The 22,323-nt window shown below is 39.5% G+C and overlaps 3 protein-coding genes across 8 annotated transcripts in view; 1 reads left to right on the forward strand and 2 right to left on the reverse strand.

Annotated features, from left to right (window-relative positions):
* The first annotated feature begins 484 nt into the window (after positions 1–484).
* On the forward strand, positions 485–4,624 carry LOC110970808 (claudin-7-B). 2 transcript variants are annotated; one of them, XM_022221131.2, is made up of 4 exons: positions 485–880; positions 3,050–3,214; positions 3,308–3,392; positions 3,614–4,624. In XM_022221131.2, the coding sequence occupies exons 1-4, from the start codon at positions 658–660 to the stop codon at positions 3,762–3,764; spliced, it is 624 nt and encodes a 207-aa protein (XP_022076823.1). In that variant the 5' UTR covers positions 485–657; the 3' UTR covers positions 3,765–4,624. The 2 variants fall into 2 exon arrangements, with proteins under 2 accessions (XP_022076823.1, XP_051793336.1); XM_051937376.1 differs by having other exon boundaries at positions 3,050–3,392.
* Positions 4,625–8,219: 3,595 nt separating this feature from the next.
* On the reverse strand, positions 8,220–18,677 carry npm1a (nucleophosmin 1a). The gene is made up of 11 exons (XM_022221127.2): positions 18,514–18,677; positions 16,889–16,968; positions 16,185–16,304; positions 15,829–15,922; positions 15,498–15,613; positions 15,004–15,065; positions 11,273–11,339; positions 11,109–11,189; positions 10,538–10,642; positions 10,343–10,417; positions 8,220–9,569 (listed from the first exon to the last, which is right to left on the reverse strand). Exons 1-11 carry the CDS (start codon positions 18,560–18,562, stop codon positions 9,519–9,521), a joined length of 900 nt encoding a protein of 299 aa, XP_022076819.1. The 5' UTR covers positions 18,563–18,677; the 3' UTR covers positions 8,220–9,518.
* Positions 18,678–20,170: 1,493 nt separating this feature from the next.
* kcnip1b (Kv channel interacting protein 1 b) overlaps positions 20,171–22,323 on the reverse strand; it is a 38,677-nt gene continuing 36,524 nt past the window's right edge. For all 5 annotated transcript variants that reach the window (XM_051937513.1, XM_051937514.1, XM_051937515.1 and 2 more), the window contains one exon: positions 20,171–21,738. In XM_051937513.1, the coding sequence (XP_051793473.1) occupies positions 21,691–21,738 (48 nt within the window). In that variant the 3' untranslated portion in view covers positions 20,171–21,690. The remainder of the gene's footprint in view (positions 21,739–22,323) is intronic.

A 22,323-nucleotide genomic window follows, 5' to 3' on the forward strand; every position in this document is an offset into this window, starting at 1 on the left:
ACCTGTTGCAGCAAAGTATCAAACATAGGCCAACCTTAGGAACATCACGTAGGTCCGGGGCCGTTTTTGCAGGTTGTAGAGACGGTGCGCTCGATTTGCTTACTCGGCTGTCCAGGAATGTTATTAATAGTATTAGTATTTCATGGGCACGTTATACCAATTTCATGGCCACGAATTAGTATTTTGTGGGAACGAATTAGTATTTCGTGAGCACGTTATAGCTATATTGTGGCCACAATTTATTTATTTATTTTTAACCATGTCACCAAAGGGGCTCCGCAGTTTCTGGAAACACTGACATCATGAAACCTCAGGTGTTCGCTGCGACGCTGATGAGTCGATACTGCGTGCGCGTCCCCGCCCACCTGCCCCAGAAACCGCCTCAAAAAGCTCGCTCCCGCTGCTCCCTCCCCAGTCAAGGTGCGGCAGAGGAACAGGTGCTGAGGAGATACTTAGAGACTAATATCACCGGTATCTGCTAAAAATTACTGACGGAAAACACAGGAATACCTCAAAAGGAGCAAACTTTGCTGGCAACAAAGAAAAACTAGCTTTATAAAAGAGGGAAAAACTTGTAAGGAGAGTGGAAATTTGGTACCTCCACAACAGGTGGACGTCGTCTTTTGTTGTTTCCAACTCGCTGAAGAAGAAGGAAAAATGGCCAACTCGGGTCTTCAGATTTTGGGATTCGCCCTGGCTCTCCTGGGCGTAATTGGATTGATAATTGGCACCATTTTGCCCCAGTGGAAGATGTCTGCTTATGTGGGGGACAACATCATCACAGCGGTGGCCATGTACGAAGGACTGTGGATGTCCTGTGCGTTCCAGAGCACAGGACAGATCCAGTGCAAAGTGTACGACTCGCTGCTGCAGCTCAACGGTAAGTTACACAGTCAAATAAATCAAACTGGGTGTTGTTGAAGTGTTTCTAATTTGGAAAAATAGATTAGAAAAAAAATTCTATCATAGTTTATTTTTTCATTATGAACAGGTATGCTATTTTGAGCGCTCTTGAAAAGTTGTTAAATGTCGCCTTTTTGTTTCATTAAGGGCCCCACTGTGTGCCTACAGTGTATTTTAATACTAAAACTTTGAGAAAACTGGTCTTAAGTCAACTCATTTGAATTTTTCCTACACATAAACGTAAATTTCATGTGTGACAGAAAATTATACAACATTAACCTGCTCCTGTTGGAAAGCAGTAGCTCCTAACTTTTTTTTTCCGCTTTCGGCCATTTTCTTTTTTAACGTCTCTCAGCCGTTACTTGATTCTGTGGTCTGATCCAACCGGTTTTATCACTTACTAACTCCTCTTTTATTCTCCCTTAGATTCAGTTTTGTTTACTTCAGAATCACACTATGAGGCCTCATCTACTCTGTGTCGTGAGAGCGTTGTTAAAAAGCCTTTTTTTTTTAAAAATATTCTGACCTATTTTCCATTTGATAGGCAGGAATGTGTGTTACTTCCACACCTAGGCAATGATTAGCCTTTTGCCATTGTCCTGCACGGCCTTACCCTCTTCCTACATGTGTGGAAATCTCCATTATATGACTTGCTTCACACAGCATAAGTGGTTACAGGTTAAACAATACCTGCATGAGCCACTGTTTAGAAAACATGTCTAAATACCAGCACCACAAACGCCTGCTTTGTCTGAGAGGGTTTCAAATGAGTACAAAACCATTCTTTCCTTTAGTGTGGGCCTGAAAATGCAGACGGTGAACACTTTTGACAATTACAACTCCACTTCCGAGTATATAGTAAGGCTGGTTAAGAGAAATTAGTAAAAATTTTAGTCATGCAGTCCAGTATCAAATCGGAACATCTGGGGCTAAATGAAGAAGCAGCAAAATTGGTTATGATTTATTTTGAAGGTCTGTAATCATCTGAGCGGACTGAGATGCTTTTGTGGTTGTAACTTCCTTGATGACTTTGGCCTGTTGTAAATCAGTGGATAAATGGGTCAATGGTAGCACGACAGGTGGCGGTTATTTTATTGTTCATGTCGCATGTTGAGCTGATTGATGAAGCGCCCTCAGGCATAAACTGCCTAAATGCCACTGAGAGAAATAGTTTGCACAGTTGGTACCTAGATCCCTCCCTGTCCATGAACCTTGAGTCTTGTTTACGCCGTTACAGCTGTAGTTTACTTGTTGACTTGGTGGTTAAATGGTTCGCAAATTTCTTCCAAATAGCCTATGTATCCGTTGTGATTTTCGTATCGTCTTTTCGGGTTGATTTATCAAAACATCTGATTAAAATACGTGTAGCGCGGTGTGCCTTATCGGCTACTCAAACATGAACACAATCCAACTTTGATAAACGCTGTGTGATCAAAGATGTGGTCAGATAGGAGATTTTTTTTTTTTTTTTTTTGTTAAACAGAAAGATCTACTCAAAATATACAAACACGCCTACGATTTAGCAACACTGAATACCAAAACAGGGATAGGTTTTTGTGGTAGATTTGTAAGCTTGATGTTTTTTTTGTTTTATTTGAAATCAAAGGCACATTTCTCTCAACTGGGGTAGTAATCGCAACCTGCAAAATGTCCACCTGCTGAAAGCGGGCTGTGAGTACCTGAGATTGGGAGTGTCTGTCCTCCTAATGAAACCTGAAACCTGGTTAGACCTGTTTCTGACTCGCAGGCGAACACACCCACTCCCCCAGCCCCCTCCGGAGTTTCTTCGGTCTTCCGGTTAGAGCCAGTTTCTGTGATGTGTTGTTATTGGGAGCGGCAGCGAGACACGAGAGACAGAAGCCGCTCTGTTGTGCACCAACGGTGTTTGTTTACACTGACCCCCTTTTATTTCCCTAAATAGCGGCTTCCAAGTGACTTAAAGCAACTCAGAAACGATATATCAAATCTGATGGAAGTTTTGTCACCACAAATCAGCATAGAGATTTATTTCACATGAAAGTCGCCATTCCTTTGCACTTTAGTTTCGCTTCAGTAGTGCCTGCTGCTTCTCACCACACCTTTTGATCATAAGTGTTAAGCTGTCACCAAACCTGATGAATTAACCCTATTCTGTCCTCTTACCCAGGTGCCCTCCAGGCAACCCGTGCCCTCATGGTTGTGAGTATTCTCATAACGCTGGCTGGTCTGGGCGCAGCCTGCATGGGAATGAAGTGCACCAACTGCGGAGGAGATGACAAAGTGCGCAAGTCTCGCATTGCCATGGCTGGTGGCATTATCATTTTGGTTGGAGGTAAGAAGCCATTCATTCTTGTTGTAATTACTTTTTTTGAAGTCATTTTTTTTCTGAACAGTTTCACTCATATTGTCCTTTACTCTGCCACAGCTTTGTGTGCCATTGTTGCCTGTTCTTGGTACGCTCACGACATCATCCAAGCCTTCTACAACCCTTTCACCCCTGTCAATACCAAGTAAGTACATAAGAAATGAAACTTAACATTTATGCACTGTCTTGGTTTTCTGAAGATATAAGTTGAGAGAAAATGTAAAAATTGTGACATGTTCTGGTGCTACAGTGCTTGCACATTTGCATTGTCAACCATAACAAGATGTTTGTATGTTGTAATATTAGTTGGAACTCTATTGACATCAGTTTTGCTCTTTTGACTGACCGTAACTTCTCTTTTTAAAGGTATGAGTTTGGTTCTGCCATCTTCATCGCCTGGGCTGGTGCATTCCTGACTGTAGTGGGAGGTGCCATGCTGGCAGCATCCTGTCCAAGAAACAAATCCACACCGAAGTATCCCATCTCCAGACCCCCTAGCAGCAAGGAGTACGTTTGAGCAGGACGGAACACAACTCGGTTAGAGGCTGAAGGACACTTTGACATTCATGCTAGTCCAGCTCAGAGATTGAAACATTGAAAAGATGTATCCCAAGAGGCGATCTGTACCTGTCTGATTTTTATTTTGTGTTTTAGTTTCTGCAGGGCTACACTGTTACTGTAATATTATTATTTTAACAAACTCATTAAAGTTTTTAAATAATGGTTGTTTACTTCTAAAAACAAGCCTATTGGCCTTGCCCTGTCTGGAACTGTAGTCAGTGCTTGCATTGTAATGTATACTATCCACTTCGTTGACACCTGTAAAGCACTAAGTTAAACTGAGATAAATCATCCAGGATGTTGTAGAAAATGTTTCTCACGTGCTGCATGGTACAGTGTGCTTGGGAGAATTATTGGAAAGCACTGCGTAGAAAAGATACGGCAATCGTCAGCTGTTTATTACTGTGTAGGCTGAATGCGCATGGTTCATGTGGCACCTGAGAAACGACAGGTCACCATAATTTCCATATATTTGTGCCTTTATTTATATGAACACCACAAATCATTCAGTACCACTGTAGACTATATTTGTTTTTAATCAATTGCTGAAGTGTAACTGTAATTGCGTAAATGAAAATATACTGATTATTTTATCTCGGATTGCCAATGTATTTGCTGACCTGACGGATATCGTGACTTATTTGTGTGACTGTTCTGTAATGATTCCTCTTTGTGTATGGGCTTGGCTGATGTTTGGTTTTTTTAGTTACAATAGCAGTTGCACTCATCAAATTTTCATTTTTTTACAAACTTTTTAAAGTGCGATTTGCAATGTGTTTGTGTTGTACATACAATAAAAGTGGAATATTTACTGTTTATGGGTTGTGTAAATACTGTAATTTAAAGAATATTCTTTTTTATATATGGAATTTATTTGTTTTAATTCAACACCACATAAAGTAGTAAGGAGCACAATATAGAAACACATGCAAACGAGTAAAAAACAATAAATTTCCAGAGGAAGTATACAGATAAGTTTTGGTTTCTGTGAGAGAAAGAGAACCATAGATGGTTACCGTACATAGTACTTTCTTTGTTTTGCATTAACTCCTTGTACATTCGAATAACCCATGTAATTTGCTCCCAGCACTAAATATTACTTAAGTTACACATTCTGTGTTCCCTTTCTATCCATTTATGTATCTCTAGTTTGTCCTCTGTTTTGTTGTAACTTTTCAAACTCCTTTTTAAATTGAGCATAAAGGCTAGAAGAGGACGCTTCCTGTAACTCAGTGTTACACTTTTTTAGAAACTGATCCTTTAGGCGACACAAAATACAGCTCCAAGTGTTTTACAAAAATTGTATTTCAATTTCAAATTGTTAGTTCAGAAAATAAAATACAAGAAGGCTACAGTAAAGTAAGGAAATGCTTGTGCATATTTTATCCTTCCATGAGCACTGGGCATTAAATAGAAATTAGTTTTCCTTTGATGTGGTGTTGCCCAAATGTATTCTGCAACACAAACGTAATTATAAACACTTGTTTTTTTTCTCAGGCACATTCTATTCTGGCTTTTAGAGATGTTGCTTTCCCAGACCTGACAGTCTCAGGTTGCAGATTATTTTCCTACTGAGGCAGGAGTCTGAAACCATCAGGGCCACACTCCTCTCTCTCTGGCTGGGAGCCATCTTCCCTCAGGTGGATGAGTGCACGGCGTCATAATGGCCAACAAAATGAAAGTTGCTTTGCTTTTATTGCCATCTTGTGGCGCATCCAGAAAACTACTTGTAGCTGTGGAGGCAGCTATAAAAGCAGAATATATGAATGTGCTGTTCTTTATGAACAGCAATTTTCAACTAATATCATAAAATGTTATTGTGTGCGATGGCTTGTCTTCATTTTCTGGCTGCAATCTAAACAGCTCTGAGGTAATATTTCACTACAATGAAACATTTTCACCTGCGTTCACCTCATTCCTTCTGTCTTTTTTACACTCTCTCATCTCCCCTCGCTTTGCCATTATGTCTTCTGAGGTTATGATTCTTGTAATTTATAAGAGCCTGCAGTGTCTTGCTCCAGTTCTCCTTTTCGTCTGTTCTCATTCTGCCTGCCGTCCTCTAATCATTACTCTTTCCTCCCTTCAGGCCAGATCAGAAAGCTAATAATGATAATGATTTCGCTTCCAAGTGGCTAAACCTTCTGACCCCAGTCTGCCTCTGTCCTATAAACTCATAAAAAGAAACCTAACATAATGACTATCCTCATCTACTGTGTCGAAAATGTTGGTTTGATAACAAAAAAAATCATTGAATGTTTCATTAGTCATATGAAGTCTCTTCTTCTCCTTAAAATAAAACCTGTTCTCAGAAAGCCTGCCTTGCTGCATAAATTCTGACCACAGTGCATGTTGTGGGCCCCTCTAATCTAATCAGCAGGGAAGGGCTGCTTATCACAGGCCATCCCAGCATACATGTCTTAGCTACTGAATCACAGAAAGATGACAATGAACTCTTACTTTCTATCATCCCTTTGTCACTCTGACTGTAAATGATGATAAGCAGCCCAGATTGGAAATTCATTTAGTGGATTGTAAAGGAAAGATGAGCAGAATGAGTGAACCCACTCCCTAAACTGCGTACATTATTCTGTATCAGAAAGCATGGCTGAAATTGAAAAATGAGCCATGTTACAGTAGGAGAAGCTCCTATGCAGAGTAATAGTAAATGATTTGTTATTTGGCTTAAAATGTCTACTGATGGGTGACAAATTAAACCCTTGATCCCCGACGGTGAAGGCACTCAGAGGCTCTGATATGCTCTTTGGGCATTTTTCTAGCATGGTTTGAGTCCATGTGTCCTCATCAAAACAGCTTTAAGTCACCACCTTGATCCAATGGTGAAGCATTTCTATCCTAATGGGAGTCCAGAATGGCAATGCCCCCATCCATAGGGCACAAGTGATCACTACATGATTGCCACTGACGGTATAGCTTTTGTAATCTCAACCTAGATGAGCCCTTACGGGAGATTTTAGACTGACATGTCAAACAATGGTCCTCAGTACCATCTCTAAAACACCAAATTAGGGAATATATTTTGGAAGATTGTTTTTCTTTCCTCCAAAGTTCCAGAACTTGTAGAATCAATACCAAGAAGCGCTGAAGATGTTCTGGTGGCCCAATACCTTACCAGCACACATTATGTTGCTTTTTCCTTTGTCACCCTTTTGTGATTGAAAAAAAATACTTCAAGGGTTTAGTCTGGGGCTGCACATTGGATCGGTGGTTAGCACCGTCACCATCTAGCTAGAAGATCTCCGGTTGTGACCTGGGATCTTTCTGCATGGAGTTTGCATGTTCTCCCTGTGGATGTGTGGGTTTTCTCTTCCTCTCACAGTCCAAAAACAGGCAACAACAGTTAACTGATGATTCTAAATTGCCCAGAGGTGTGAATGTGAGTGTGATTGTTTGTCTCTGTGTAGCCCTGCCATAGACTGGTGACCTGTCCAGGGTGTCCCCTGCCATCACCTTCAGTCAGCTGGGATAGACTCCACTGCGACCCTAATGAGGGTTAAGCGGTGTATAGATAATGGATGGATGGATGGTATAGTCCAAGTCTAAAGAGCTGAGAAAAACACAAAAACCTTTCTTCATGAGTAGCCTGGTGAAACAAATTTACAACAGATGACGCTTACAAACATAGAAGTTTTACTTCTTCAATAAAAATAAGCCAAAGTGGTCTGAACATTAGTGACTTTCATATTACAGGATGGTTATTGTCAGATGACTACATTGCAATATGTGCACTTGGCTCTAATCACAGGGGCTGTGCAGTGATTGTCATTAAAGATTTTGTGTATCATTCAGAAACAGAAAATAGATGTATACAAAGAGATCAAAGTAATGCCAAGATATGGAGGCAAAAAAAAGCTTCTGAAATGTACTGAGAAGAATGAATGATGTTAATGCATTTGTGTTGTTACAATAAGGTACAGCACCTTAATTAGGATTTTGAGGAACATATATAAGACAAAGGGGAGTGTAAGTAGGACTTTGAGCTTATGGTGCAGTATTTAAAGTGACAATATCAGATTTTGCCAATAGAATCACAAGGTCACTGCAAAATAATCATATCAGTCACAATGTGGTCATTGTCCTGTTTAATAAAGACACAGGCAATAGGAAACCAGTTAGAATGTTTCTTCATTTCTGGGAACCAATAGTGCAGTTCCATTGATCTCAGCCCCTAATGACTCACTCTGCAATCACAGCTCCTTCAGTGCTCTGCTGAACTTGCACCCATAGACCACAACTGACAGTAAAACCGGTTTAAGGAGTGGGCTGGTTTGTGTAATCTCAAACTTGCTTCTGCCTCACAGTATCAGGAAATAGATGACTGTGTACACAATGAGTAATTCCAACTTCAAAACACATCCTGGATCTTTCCATCTCAAGAACCACAGCATGAACATGATTTTTTTATTCTTCTTTATTTTATTAATTCTGAGTTGATAGTTGCACATACAAAAAAATAATAATTGGGGAAAAATACTGGATTTAGCATCAGACCTGGGTACAATTATCAGCAATCATAACGGTAAAGAAATAAAACAGCAGACAGATCCACAGCACTATCATTTAATCACTTTACTCATCAACCCACTGCAGGTTTAAAGTCGTACAAATTGACACTTCTTTAACATGGAACGGTGTTCTGCTTGAACAGGCCTCACGCACCAACATTTAAACTTTTACTAGAAGTTGAAGAAGTCAAATGAAAACAGAATTTGTGGCATGAATACAAGTTGGAACATTTAAGAATTGTAACAACTCGTATGCACATTCCTTCATGCATACAGTCTCTCACAAAGCAGATGACACATCCTACGGGCCATCAGTAGTCATGGCAACAGAGCAGACAGATCCCCAAAATGGCTGAAGTGTGTCAGGTTCTTCAATTCAACATTAGTGCAGCTTGTTGCTTAATATTAAATAGTTGGTTCTATCTGGACGGTCAAACATGACAAATTACAATAACATTTCTGAATTCTGATGCAATGTTTCAAACAGGTTTGGTGTCACTGGATTATGACATCAGGAATCTCACACTAGCATAGACATTCAAAAAACACCAAACGAGTTGCGTTTTCAAAAAAAGTGCCCAGTGTTTATGTTCTTGTTGGTACCAGAGAAACATGTATATCATGTTAATGACAAATTAAGACAAACACTCTGCTCCTGTCGAACAATGTGACCACGACCAACATTAGTTGAATTTACTACAAAACGGATATGAAGTGGCTGGAGCTGGTACTAATCTTGTTTTTGCTCTTTAAAATTGCGTAATGATGCAATGGGCGTTTTTCTGCTGTTCCTAAAAGAAGCAAATTGTATATATATATAAAAACAACACAGAAAACCCCCACATGAAATACCCTGCATACCCTGTCGCCAACAATCTAGAGAAAATTTAATTTACACATTTACTGTGATGCAAATTTGTAAGTTGGGTCTAGCAGGGTTAATTCAAAGCAAATCATTGGTTTGCCCTAATGAGATGGCAATAGAGGCGGATGTACCAACAGTGCACCGTCACCATCCATCACCACCTCTTCAGTCTTTTCATCCAGGAGAGCAGGTGGAGTTGAACTAGACTTGCGAGTGATTTAACGATAAGTGTGAGGCACTGAGTTCGGCTTCAGAGGGTTTGAGAGGTGCTATGGGCATAAACAAGGCATAAAAATAGATATTAAAACACTACAGAGTGGAGTTATTTTCCATCCTTCAATGTCTGCCTCCACTTCCACAGCTCTGCAATGTCCTAAAAACACAAAAGAAGCAATTAGCTGGCAGGTAGCATTAGAATGTTTCTATTGTCACTGCACAAGAACAACACAATTGAAAGTACAGTCTCCTGAAAGTGCATATATAAAATATTTTTTAAAAAACACATATGTAAGGCTATCAACAGAAAAAAACATTTGAAATTGAATTTGTTCTGATTTTAGTGCATAAATAGCATTTGCGTACAAATTTAGAAATGAAGTCAAAACACATATGATGAAGAAACTGAGCCCCCCCCATCAAGGCATCAGTGCATTTTCTACACAACTCCAATGTATGCATTTTTGTCATTGGTAGGGAAAAAACATATTTGGTGCCCCCTAGTGGTAGCACCAATAAAAAGCCTAAAACAAAGGAGCAGTTTGAAGCAGGGGCATCTTCTTTTCCCCCCGTTTTACTTTGAACATTTTCCTTAAATCATCTCCTCATATCTCTGCTGTGAACTATTAACAATGCAAATTTAATTCCTAAAATAAACAAACAATTCTTTTAAACGCTAGAAAAAAATAAATCACAGAAGTTCCACATAATTCATATGAAAGTTCACTAAAACCAAGCCTTGCATTTTTCCTGTACGTTTCAAATCAAATGTGGACAGATGCCAACTGAAGAATTAAAAGCATCAGCTTGAGCAGCATCTTATTCCATCTTCTTAACAAACTCATAAAATCAAGTGCATTACATCTGATACTCTATGGCAGCAGTGTGTGTCTGGTAAATAAGTTCAGGCACTGTCAATATAAACTTTACCTTGGGGTCTGTCACTCTGTGACCGTGCTTCACGAAGTTCTCAAACTTGGGTTGCACTTTAGGTAATGTTACTCCCTATAAAGAGCAAAGAATTACAAACAGTGAGCAGATTTAAATTTTTTCTCTTGCTGTACATTAGGTTTTCAAAAGGAGGAAAACAACAGCAATACAAACAGATGTAGAAAGGACACTGACCTTGTTCACTGCCTCCAGAATCTTGGCTTTAATCTCAGGAAGTGTAAGAACAGCTTTAGGAGTTGGTGGGCTCTTGGCTGACTTCTTGTCCTTTCCTTTAGGTGTCTTTTCCGAAAAAGATATTCAGACATTTAATTGATAATTTTCCAAAATTAAAGCATGCTGCCAACATTCAATAATGTGTAAAGGTCCCATATATTGTGCAGCTTTTCAGAAAATTAAGGAAAATTTGTGGACGTCTTTCAAAATCTTAGCCCAAAATATCATCGTTGATTACACCTAGCTGCAGTTCTAAATGGGCTGCTGCGTTGTGAAAAAAAATAGGCTGGCTCTGCAATAACCCCTTTTGGGAGAAAAACATTCTCCGTGTCTATAATTGAGATGTTTCACAGTTAACAGAAGCAGCTCAAGAAACTAAACAACCCTGGTGAACTGACAGGCAGCTGCTCATCCTGAAATTTAAAAGCACCATAAAACATGACAAAAATGGATTTTCTCATATGGGACCTTTAAGTGGAGCCCGGTGGTATTCAGTGGATAGAAAGACGCCCACATGAAGACCAGTTTTTACCTGGTTTGCAGCTGGGGTGTTGGGTTTGGAACTCTTGCCATTCTGAGCAGCAGCTTTTTGTTTGGATGGGGTTGGTTTGGCCTGGAACAAACAAGCAGCTGTAAGTCACGAAGCAACTTCACATTAATTGAGCTTTAACTCACAAAACTGTGATATTTTCTTACCTTCACAGGTGTTTCTTCTTCCTCACTCTCTTCCTCATCGCCATCATCATCATCCTCATCGTCGTCCCTGAGAAAAAAGAAAGAAAAAAAAAAAACCATCAGGCTTAAACATTCCAGTAAGTGAACAGTTGTGGTGAAATGCAACAGCGCGTTTCAAATTCACACTTTTTTGGTGACCCAGACATGCAGCATGTTTAGGTCAGTAAAAAAGCAAACGAGACACTAAATTAATATCGTCCTCTGTGTGCTATGACTGACACTAGTACCTTCTCTTTTATAAGTGGCTTCTACTGAACACCCGAAATGTCTGGTTTGGAGCCAAAAGATTAATTAACAACATTTGGATGTCCCGAGTGCTAAACCGCCATCCCAGTGCCAAAGAACTTGAAGCTGTTTCTTAGGCAGAAGGACAACTCAGAGATCAGTCTTTTTACTTTGCAGAACAAACGAGCTGCCCTTAAGCAGTCCTTGAACAATTCGCTAAAACAAATGTGACGCTCCAGACCTTTTAAAGATCCTAACAAGTAAAACCCACAAAGCTTTCCAAAAGTAATAAAGGCATACTTATCAATCACAACATGGACAATATTTAAATATTGGACAAAAAAGGAAAAAGTCACATGGATTTTAGAAATGATTACCAAAATGTTGAATGTCGTTGTCATGCCCTACATACAAAAACCCTTCACAATCTGTATGTTACACAACAAATCTTGTGTCCTTAGCTGACCTGTACCCATATCAGTGCATCGGCTAAAGTGCTGACCACATCAGCAAACCCAGAACATGCACACACAAATAAAAGCATAGTCCAGTCTGAGATCGCATAAATAATTACATCTCACTCGTACGGAGAACTGCTCTAGAAATGTCAACATTCATGTTTCTCACAACAATAGTACAGAAAACCAGATGACATCACTCAAAAATAGAGGATTTAGAAACAACAGACACAAGACTGCACTTTAATCCTCAAGACACCGGTCCATCTTTAGCTTAGCATCAGTGACACTATTTGTTTACATACTTCTGGAATGCTTCAGGCAAAGTTAAGACAGCATGTTGCTGTACATCTTATTCTACAAGACCTCTCATTCAAAATAAAACATTTACAAAAAGAAAGAAAAAAAAAAATCAACCTTTTAAAGGCTCAGTTTACACTCTTTAAAGCACACCTGTAAACCATGTTGATGCCTGTACAGATGTCTACAAATTTTCACCCACATAAATGCAGAGAAGACCAGGGGCCTCATTTGCGTACGCACAAAACAGGGCTAGAAAGTTGTGAACGCCACTTTCTATGCAAAGGTTGTGATTTCTAAAAAACTTGGCGTGAGAATGTGCGCACCGGTGCACCAACTTTGATGCTTGCTTACGCACATTTTGGAGACAGAGGGAACGGCAGTGCCGGAGGGTGAAGTGGTGAATTGAAACCAGATTGATCTCAAACCTTTATTGTTATCACATATTAGACTTGTAGAGCCGGATAATCATAAACCCTCATTGTTGTAGATGTTCCTATAGTGCGCCATTCGGCCTACGACTGTATTTGCAGAACTATGTTCATATATCAAACTTCCATCTTCAAATGATATAGAGCGGTGAGTGGCACTGATTGATTACTAATTTGGAAAAGGCATGTGACAATCAGTCCAATCGCTGATCAAGCGGATAAATAGCAGGTGACAGCCTTGCGTAATGTGGCACAATGGATGCGCTGGCTTTGCTGGAAGATCACATTAAGAATGGAGAGAGATTTTAGGGATAACGGGGATTTCCTGGCCCATGATGATGACTGGCTAATAGGCCGATTCAGATTCCCTAGAGCAGTACTCTTGGATCTATGTGCTGAACTGGGCCCTGTTTTAGACCGACCCACCCGCCGAAACCACGCCATCCCGGTACAGACACAGGAGCTGACGACTCGGGGGTTTCTGGCGACCGGCTCCTTCCAGCGTGAAGTGGCCGACAGGTATGTGTTTTATATGAAGAATATATGAGGTTACATTTGCTGTCTAAATCCTATCTGGGTCTGATATACAGTTACATGATGTCCTTTAGGTCTGGGATATCACAACCATCTCTCAGTGCAATAATGCCAGCTGTTTTAGATGACATTATAAACATGACCAGTCAATACATCAGGCTTCCTTACACTGTGGGTGAACAGGCCAACATTAAACAGCAATTTGCAGCAATGTCCGGTTTCCCAAATGTAATCGGCGTAACTGACTGCACTCATGTTGCTGTAAGGGCTCCGAGTAAAAATGAATTTGTCTTGGGTACCGAAAAAAATGTACATTCAATCAGTGTACAAATTATTTGTACATCGGACATGATCATAACAAATTTAGTGGCAGGGTGGCCTGGGTCAACACATGATTCATTCATCCTGACACACAGCAGTGAAAAGACTGCAGACCGGTGCTGCGTAAAACGCCGTGGATCAGCGGCTTATTTATATACAGATACATTCATGAGTTACTTTGCATTGACCATTCATGGTAAAATGTGGGTGTGTTGTGGGCGGAATGTGAGGTGGATCCACCTGTGCAATCTTCCAGCTGGTGTGTGATTTATAAAGGTGAAATTGCGTGCAGCTGTGCTTACGCACAGTTTTATAAATCAGAGTATTTTTTGGCGTACGTCCATTTCAGATTTTCGGCGTACGCAAACTTTTGCTATGAATCCTACGCAATGTTTTATAAATGAGGCCCCAGGTCTGTAGCCGGTTATACGCCTATTTATCAAGATGGCCCACTGGCATCTAACACAATGCTTTTCCAATACACACATTCACTGGGAAATAACAAAAAAATGACACAGAAAGCATTCCTTATTTATTTTTAGATTACATTTTCAAACAAAACTGTGGGCTTCATCCTACTTTAACAGTCTTAGCTGATGCTTACTCAGAAATAATCCTGACAATACTTTCAAGCACTGAAAATTTGACCTATTTCTGAGGTTGCAAAACAAGTAAACAATCTCTGTCCAAGTGCACCCTCATGCCAGGATCTGAGCATTAGGTGCTAGTCAGCATAATCTTATCTGTCCGTCAATGCTCATTTTGGGCCGATACCAACCGTTTATTTTAAAGCCTTTATCAAACAATACCAATGATGAGCAGGTATTGCACAACTCAGGAGTGCTCAACGCAACAATGAAACGGCAGTTTATGAAGTACTTACACCCATATCTAAAATTTGGTATGGACCAACATTTCATTTACACACAATGAACCAGCGAAAAAGAATTTTCTCACTGGAAGCAAGAGGAGCTGAATCGGATGTTTTTGCCAGCAGAGCAGTGACTGAAACAGTCAGTGAGTCTTTGCCTGCATGAGGCCATGGACCGATATCTTATATAGAGTTCCCTACAGTCACCAGCCCTCAAAATCACTAGTGTTTAAATGAAAATTTCATCATTCAAGTTGTAGTATATTCACTGCTAAGTATCCATCTAGAATTTTATATATTGTTAAAATGACAGACTTAAGAGTGTAGAAAGTGTTTAAGAGCATAGAAGTGTTTATAAGAGTGTGGGAAAGGTTAATGTGGGGAGGGTTTAGAAAACCTTGAAATATATATAGATAATAAAATAAATATAAATGTCGCTATTTAATGGATTTTCGCCTACCGCGGGGGTTTCTGGAGCCTAACCCTGGTGAGAGATGAGGGACCACTGTATATAGGAAAAAATTACAACATTGTGTCATGCACGACACTCACTCATCATCGTCGTCATCATCGTCATCATCCTCCTCGTCATCAGCGTCCATTTTCATTTTTTTCTGTAAAGGAGATTAAAAGTAGCTTATGAATCAAGTGGAAAGTGAACAGAATGTAAAACCAACCTATAAGCACCATTTGCAGTGTTAATATAATTTAGGAAGTAATCATTTTTGTTGCTGAAATGCAGACATTTGCTATATAATTGCAAAGTGAAATGGTCAAATTGTTCAACCTAACCGTTATCCTGTGAGGCTTCTATAGGCTTGGAAACGCAGCCACGAAAAGAATGTTGCCGTAAACAGTATTCTGTCGCAGTAAGTGAGCGGGCAGCAGAACGATAAGGTAGTTTTACCGTTATTGTGATGTTTGTCAGCACGTAAAACTATCTCCTGCCCCTCCTTTATGTAGTAGTTATGGCAACAAGAAAGTAAATAGAATTAAGAACCGAGACCACAGAACTTGGAAGAGCAACAGAAACTAAGAAAACCAACCTGAGACTTGACTGCAGGAGAGGAAGCAGGTCTTTTCTTTGACGTTTTGACATCTTCCTCCTCCTCTTCATCATCATCGCCATCATCTTCATCAAAAGACTGGTCAGCCTCCATCACTTAAAAAAACAATATAGAAACATTTGATGAGGTTCTTCAACTTCAGCTCTCATCATGAAACACTTTGCTTGTGTAGTTTGTTTCATAGAATAGAATAATTTATGCAATTTCTAAACTGGCAAATCCGTAGTAAAGAGGCAAAGAGAGACAGAGCAAGAGTTCTCTTTATTTTCTTTAGAACAAACATCATTCCATTCTTCGAACAAATACTTACTGACAAGATGCTGTCCACTGATATGGATCGGACCTGAACCCGACTTCAGACGGAAAACTGCTGGGGGTGTGATTGTGAAACCACCGAGACACACCTGCAACAAACACTCGAATTCGTTAACTGCCTGAATGCTGGCTGTTAATATAACACACAGAAACATTTCATAAAATGATAAATAAGAGTGATCAGAGGCAACAAAGCTACAAAGATGTTTCAAAGAGCAGAATATCGAGTGGTCGCGTTATACAAACAACCAAAAAAAAAAGAGAGAAAGAGACACAAACACTTGACACAATGCAAAAACTATTTATTGTTCGTGTGTCTGCACATAAGCAAAGATAAAGAGGTTTACTCACACTTGGCAGAACAGAGGGCTTAAGTGAGACCAGGACTGCCTTGATTTTCTGACCCTCCAAGTCCTGTCCTTCCACCTCAACCACGTGAAGTTCATCTTTTGTGCTGGGCTCCACACAGACCTAGAAAGCAGATTTAAATTGCGAAATGAACCATCAGGGTGATTTTAAATCTAACCACTGTTAAAATTAATTTAATAAAAATGTCTCAGGATGTTAATACTGGTGTAAAAGCTGTCAAAATGTGTTTACAGTGTGTAGTACACAAACTACAGAACTTTGTGGTAGTTGCCATTTTTCTTCATCCAAAGCTCAAAAAGCAAACTGCCATTACATCCATCTTCTGATTGTCAAGAAAGCAATCCATGTAAGTGCAGTATATCACCAGTTAGAACTACGTGTTCCTTTACTGGAGCATTAAAAATTTGGGAGAAGCTTGGACAGAGTGTTGTTCCAGTAAACACTACATCAAAGGACACCAGTAACCCTATACTCCTAATGCTAAGAGAAGGACTGGGCACTACACCGTTTCTGATCAATTCAACTGATTCAATCAGCCACCAATCTCTGTGTAAATGCACTGGCTTTTCCACATTTTTTTTACCCAATATTAAAAGATCAATCACATGAAAAGCCAAGAAATATCAAACATCTTAAGTCATTATGTATAACAATGGTCATAAGTCTCTTCCTTGCAGGGTCCTTACCATCCTCAGATCCAGCTGATGCTCCAAGTCATCATCCTCAGGGTTGAACACCACCTCCTTTCCACCTTCCAGCACGCAACCTGATGACCAGATCTCAGTTAATGATCCAACAACTGACTCAGACATTGAGCAAAACACAGAAATGCAGAGATTTCCATCGGTGGCATAAAAATTTGGTTTAACAAAGTGTGGAAGGTGAAGTCAATAATATGTCCTTTTGCTCTAGCTGGGACCACCCAGATGCAAAGTGTCATATGAAAACTGTACACAAGAGGGAGCTAAAGAGAAAACTGGTGGGAATATTTCCACATGGCAGTCCTAGGTGATACAGCAGAAGGTAAGTGGACCTCTCTGAGCTCAGTTCAGAACTGAGAAAGACTCTTAGATGAGGTGAAACGCATTCAAAAACAAAAAAAGAGGAGTTTGTTTGAATTCTACCAAATTACTTCAGATCACAGAGACTTCAATGACTGAAAATCTACATATACATATCTCCACATGGTGCTGGAAAAATTCTCCTTAAACGAGACAAAAAATATTAAAATTGTAGGCCAATTTTAACAAAACTGTACTCATTTAGGGGAAATTAAACATCTAGCAAATGCAAAACCCATTTGAATGCACTGTGTGTTTACTATAATAATATAAATCATTAACAAATTTGGAGTAAAGCCACTTGATTGTGCTTTAGTAGTAGTTTAGAGTAATGTCTGGAACACATGTGAAATATAGTGGACTAAAATAGGATCACTGACCTACTGAGGGAAAAGCTTTTTCACAGATCACGTGGGATAAAAGTTTCCAGTTCCTACTGTCTGTAACAACTCAGAATTTGTGGCACACGCCATTTCTAATCTCAGTTAATGTGAGCAGCCCATTCTGCATTTCTTGCTTGCACTACATAGAATTTTAGTTATGTCTAACTAGGCTATCAGGTCACACACAAAGAGGTGAGGTGGGTGGGCTCTTGGGTGACAGGAGAAGGTGCTACACACGACCAAAGGATAAATTCAATATAAGCTGTGTCTGACCTGCAGTCATAATGACTCTTTATATGTAATGGATTGCAAGCTCTCACTGCAGTAAGTTAAAAGGAAGATCATAAAAGCAAGATAAGGCCATATTTACTAAACCAGGGCACACAGCGAGCACGCTCCACATGTGTTTGAAGCCACGTTGAGCAGACTTTCACCGGCCAGCTGAAAACTGTCGGGTCAAACTTTCAATTTCAAAGTGGCAGTTAATAAAAAATGGGGTGTAAATTAAACAACGCATCAGCTTCAACCTGATGTGAGAAAAACGTTTAAATATGAGGGCTGTTAATAAAACACGGGCGCCGCCATGTTGGCAACAAAGCACGTGTGTGGCGGAGTGGACTGAAAGAAACTGCTGCTCTCCAGGATTCACCAAACCTCCTTCTGGACTATTAGACCAACAGCGGTATGTACTACACTTAAAGCGACTTAATATACTGTTAAGTACATTACCTTTCATTACAGAGGGCCCCAATGCAGCTAAAGCAGCTAAATGTGATGACTCTCCTGCTCTGCTAGCAACAGTCACACACGAGGATACGCAGAATTAAAGACCTTAAAGTAACGCAGAGAACAAAGAAGTTTTCTCACCGTAAAGAAAGGTTTGTGGCGCCATTGGTTCCTCGTTTAACCCGTTCATTGTTGGGAAAAAGACGCTGCCAAACTGCTGCGTGTCTGAGCTGGTGGAAGTAATGCTGGAAACCACTAACGAACGTGCTACGAGGCTGCTGCTCTTCTTCTATGGTGAATAAAAAGGACAACAGAGTCACAGCGCCCCCTAAAGGATCACAGTGTGTACAGCATACTGACTCCCATTTTGTTACTGTTGACAGTCAGAACAAGTAATTCCATCCTTAACTTAAAAAAAAGACTGATTTGACGTTGTAGAAATACATTGCTGCAAGTAAAAATCACAGAATTTTGTGGCTGTGCAGGTGAAAATATGATTATTATTAATATTTTTTTCTTTTATTTTTCTTTTCGTTTTATTATATGTGCTAGCATGGGCTGGGAATAACGGTATACAGTGGTTGAAAGTAACAAAGTGAATTTACTCAGGTAATTTTGGAATACTTGTACTTTACTCAAGTATTTCCACTAAGTATGCCACTTTATACTTTCATTACATTACATTTCAGAGGGTGATTTTGTCCTTTCTGTTCCAAAACATTTATCTGACAGCTTCAGTTACTTTTAAGATAAAGATTTTATACAACGGATAATATAACATGTAAAGTACAACATATAGTTGAAGATGAAGCCAGCCTTTTTAGCTGCTTACAAACAGCTCAAACCTAAGATGTCAATTAATTGTCAACAATATATATATATATGAATATCTCTGCAAGAATAAAAAAATTGAGGAAAGAGTCAGAAAACTGAAAACAAATTTGTGGTGTCCCTCATATGTAAAACTGTACATAAAATAGTTCAAACCTCCACAGCTACAACAGTAACCTGCTGCTGACACTGATGCTTCACTGTTAATAAGTTAATGATATCATGCATCATAATGCATCACTCAGATGAACCAAACTGGGGCTTTTGCTTCATGGTTGTACTAAATTTAGCTTCATACACTAATACACTTAAAGAATTTCTTCATACAAGAGTTTTACTTTACAGTGGGCTACTTTTACTGAAGTAACAGACGAGTATTTCTTCCTGGACTGATGGCATGCATGTCCCAGTAATAAAAACATAATTCATTCATTCATGCACTGCATTGTAGAAGGCTACATAATGTTCACAAAACTATGTGTAAGCCTGCAGTCCTTCAGAGTAATACTAAAAGAAAAACTCAGAGAGAAAGAAAAGCATAAATAATTTTAATATCTTTTGTTAATTGGATAAAATATTTCACCAGAATTGTTGAAAGTGAAAGAACCTACATTTGACAGATTTAGTCATCTAGTTTAGATCTGCCAGTAGGCTAAATTAGTTTGGAGTTTGTTTTTTTCCCTGTTTTTTCTTGTTTTAATAACGGATCTTAATTTATATAGATGGGTGAGATGAGGAAAAAAAGCATAGTTAACCACAAGCTAAATTGGTTGAGATCTGGGGAATGGAAAGGCCGTGGCATATGATTCACACACTTTTCATACTCATTAAACTATTCAGCGACCCCTAACAGCCTGTGCTGTGTGTGAATGTGTGTTTTAATTTATCACCCCCTTGTATGCCCGAAATCACAGTTAAATTACACATTTTTTTAAGAGCGCACACACAGAATAAAGACACAACTCAATTTAAGAATTTCCATATTTATTCTTATGGCTTAGAATTAATCTTCTCATAGTGAGATTTAACGACTCTATTCCAAACCAAGATATCAGAGAGCCGAGGCTGTGATGTCACACAGATGTACCATACAGCAAAGAGCTGATCCACTGACTCAAAAAAGAACAGTGATTAATATTTTAGTGCTTAAACTACTATAGCTGTGTGAGTTTTCTATGATGGTGGTGCTTTCAAACTCACCCTGACTCACCTAAAACCATCAGCAGACGACTGCCGTTAGTACCTTCTTCTGTGTGCACCACGCACGTCGGTGTGACATCACTGTCCTAGTTTGGATGGGGGAGGCAGTGCCAAATGTCTGTTAATACAGATGGAGCTGCCCTCAGTCAATCAAAATATCACATTCCAGAGCTGACATTCAGAGGTATTTCCCTGTAAGATTATCAGAAACTTTCTCAGACCAGGATTTCATTAGAATGGCCCAGAAGCTACCGTCTGTTCACTGACATCTATTATCAACATAAACACAGTTCTATGTCCTCATTGTCACTATCTCCGAATCACATATCAATTCCCCTTCAGCTGTGCAAAAAAGATATCGTTTTTATGATCACTAACCTCTTTCGATTAATTAAACATCTTCGTTTTTGCGGGCACTTCATAATGATATCCAAAATTTATGCACGTTTAAACACTATTTTCTTCTTTACATTATTGACAACACCAATTTGACCACAAGAAGCAAAGCAGCAAGTGGAAATATAAAAGAATGAATCATTTTCTTTCTTGTCACTAAAACCTAAGTTCCAACGTAGACAAAAAAGACAACCACACACATTCATATAAGACCCATAAAATGTACTATGTCAAAATTATTTGACTTTCTACTTTAAGATTTAGACGGACTAACAACAGGCATAAGACAGACTCTCAAGCGACAGTCAGATTAACGCAAGCGTACAGGGGTCACTGTACATGACATTTGAAGTATCTCATATCTGTCAACCACTAGATGAATGAGATCAATATAAATATCCCTATGGCCAAAATCCCAAAACAACTCTAACCAATGTTTGGAGCTAAATCAAAAGCTCTCGCAAAACCATGCAATCATATTTTGGCAAAGAAAGAACATCTTTTGGCAAAAATAAATAAATAGTTCAGCTTGTTGAACACATTGTTCATCACTGGTCGGGAGCAGCCTTGTAATGTCGGAGCATCTTTGTCTTTACCAGGGTAATCTTTGAGACAGGACTGAGAGCGACGTGTGGTAACGTCCAGGCCTGTCGCATCAGTCACTTTGTGTTGTGTAGTAAAACTCGGCAGGAGGGCGAACAGCATTCCAGTCCAATCTCTTCTTGCAAGTCCTTGTGGGGGATTCTGGCTGTATCCAGATCACAGCTGGATAAAATGGGGAGAAGAAGAGGAGGAGGAGAGACTGGACGTATTGCACATATGCATCCACACACACACTCACACAAAGCCCTCTCGTTTTCCACGTTTTTGTCTCCGTCATCCCTGCTCGTCCTACATCACGTTTTCAAACAGCTGCATGGACCTCATCATGGTTTCATCCTGGTGAGAGAGATAAGAGGAGTGAAGGGAAGTAACCATGGCAGAACGACGCATCGAACTGTCAGCTACTATTTGCTGTTAAAGGATTACCAGTCTGCTCACAGCTGTTTAAAGACAGTCGCAAAAGTGAGGAGGGGTGTCCAAACTTTGGACTACTACTCCACATAAACAAAACTGAAGCCTTTTTCAGACATGGATGCATAACATTGCTGACTTCACCAATCTGTTTAAGTAACAACATTCTGTCATTCAGGCATAGGTCACCTTTATGATAACGTTCCTATAATCTTCATTCAGACATTCATGTCAAGAGAGCCACAGTTTGTGCACAATATTTGAATTAAATTGGAAGTTACATCAAGTGATGTATGATCCATACTAAAGCACTAATAACTAAGAGACTAAATCTAAATCCACAATCTATCAGACTATTTAACTGTTGCTGATGAACTGTGACCCTCTGAGTGACAGCTCACCTTTATAAGCTGAAAAAATGTACATAGTGTGACTCGCAGTTAGATCCTGATCGATCTTGTGTCCATATCAAGGGTAATTTATCATTAATTAATGAAGTTACTGCTGTTG

Source organism: Acanthochromis polyacanthus, chromosome 17 (genome assembly GCF_021347895.1).
Source record: "Acanthochromis polyacanthus isolate Apoly-LR-REF ecotype Palm Island chromosome 17, KAUST_Apoly_ChrSc, whole genome shotgun sequence".
Lineage (NCBI taxonomy): Eukaryota > Metazoa > Chordata > Actinopteri > Pomacentridae > Acanthochromis > Acanthochromis polyacanthus.

Coding starts and splice junctions, on each gene's coding strand:
- LOC110970808 (XM_051937376.1), top strand. CDS start 658: ATGGCCAACTCGGGTCTTCAGATTTTGGGATTCGCCCTGGCTCTCCTG. Junction 881..3,049: donor CTCGCTGCTGCAGCTCAACG/GTAAGTTACACA, acceptor CCTCTTACCCAG/GTGCCCTCCAGGCAACCCGT. Junction 3,393..3,613: donor TTCACCCCTGTCAATACCAA/GTAAGTACATAA, acceptor CTCTTTTTAAAG/GTATGAGTTTGGTTCTGCCA.
- npm1a (XM_022221127.2), bottom strand. CDS start 18,562: ATGAACGGGTTAAACGAGGAACCAATGGCGCCACAAACCTTTCTTTAC. Junction 15,066..15,497: donor CTCCTGCAGTCAAGTCTCAG/GTTGGTTTTCTT, acceptor TCTCCTTTACAG/AAAAAAATGAAAATGGACGC. Junction 11,190..11,272: donor AAGAAGAAACACCTGTGAAG/GTAAGAAAATAT, acceptor TGTTTGTTCCAG/GCCAAACCAACCCCATCCAA.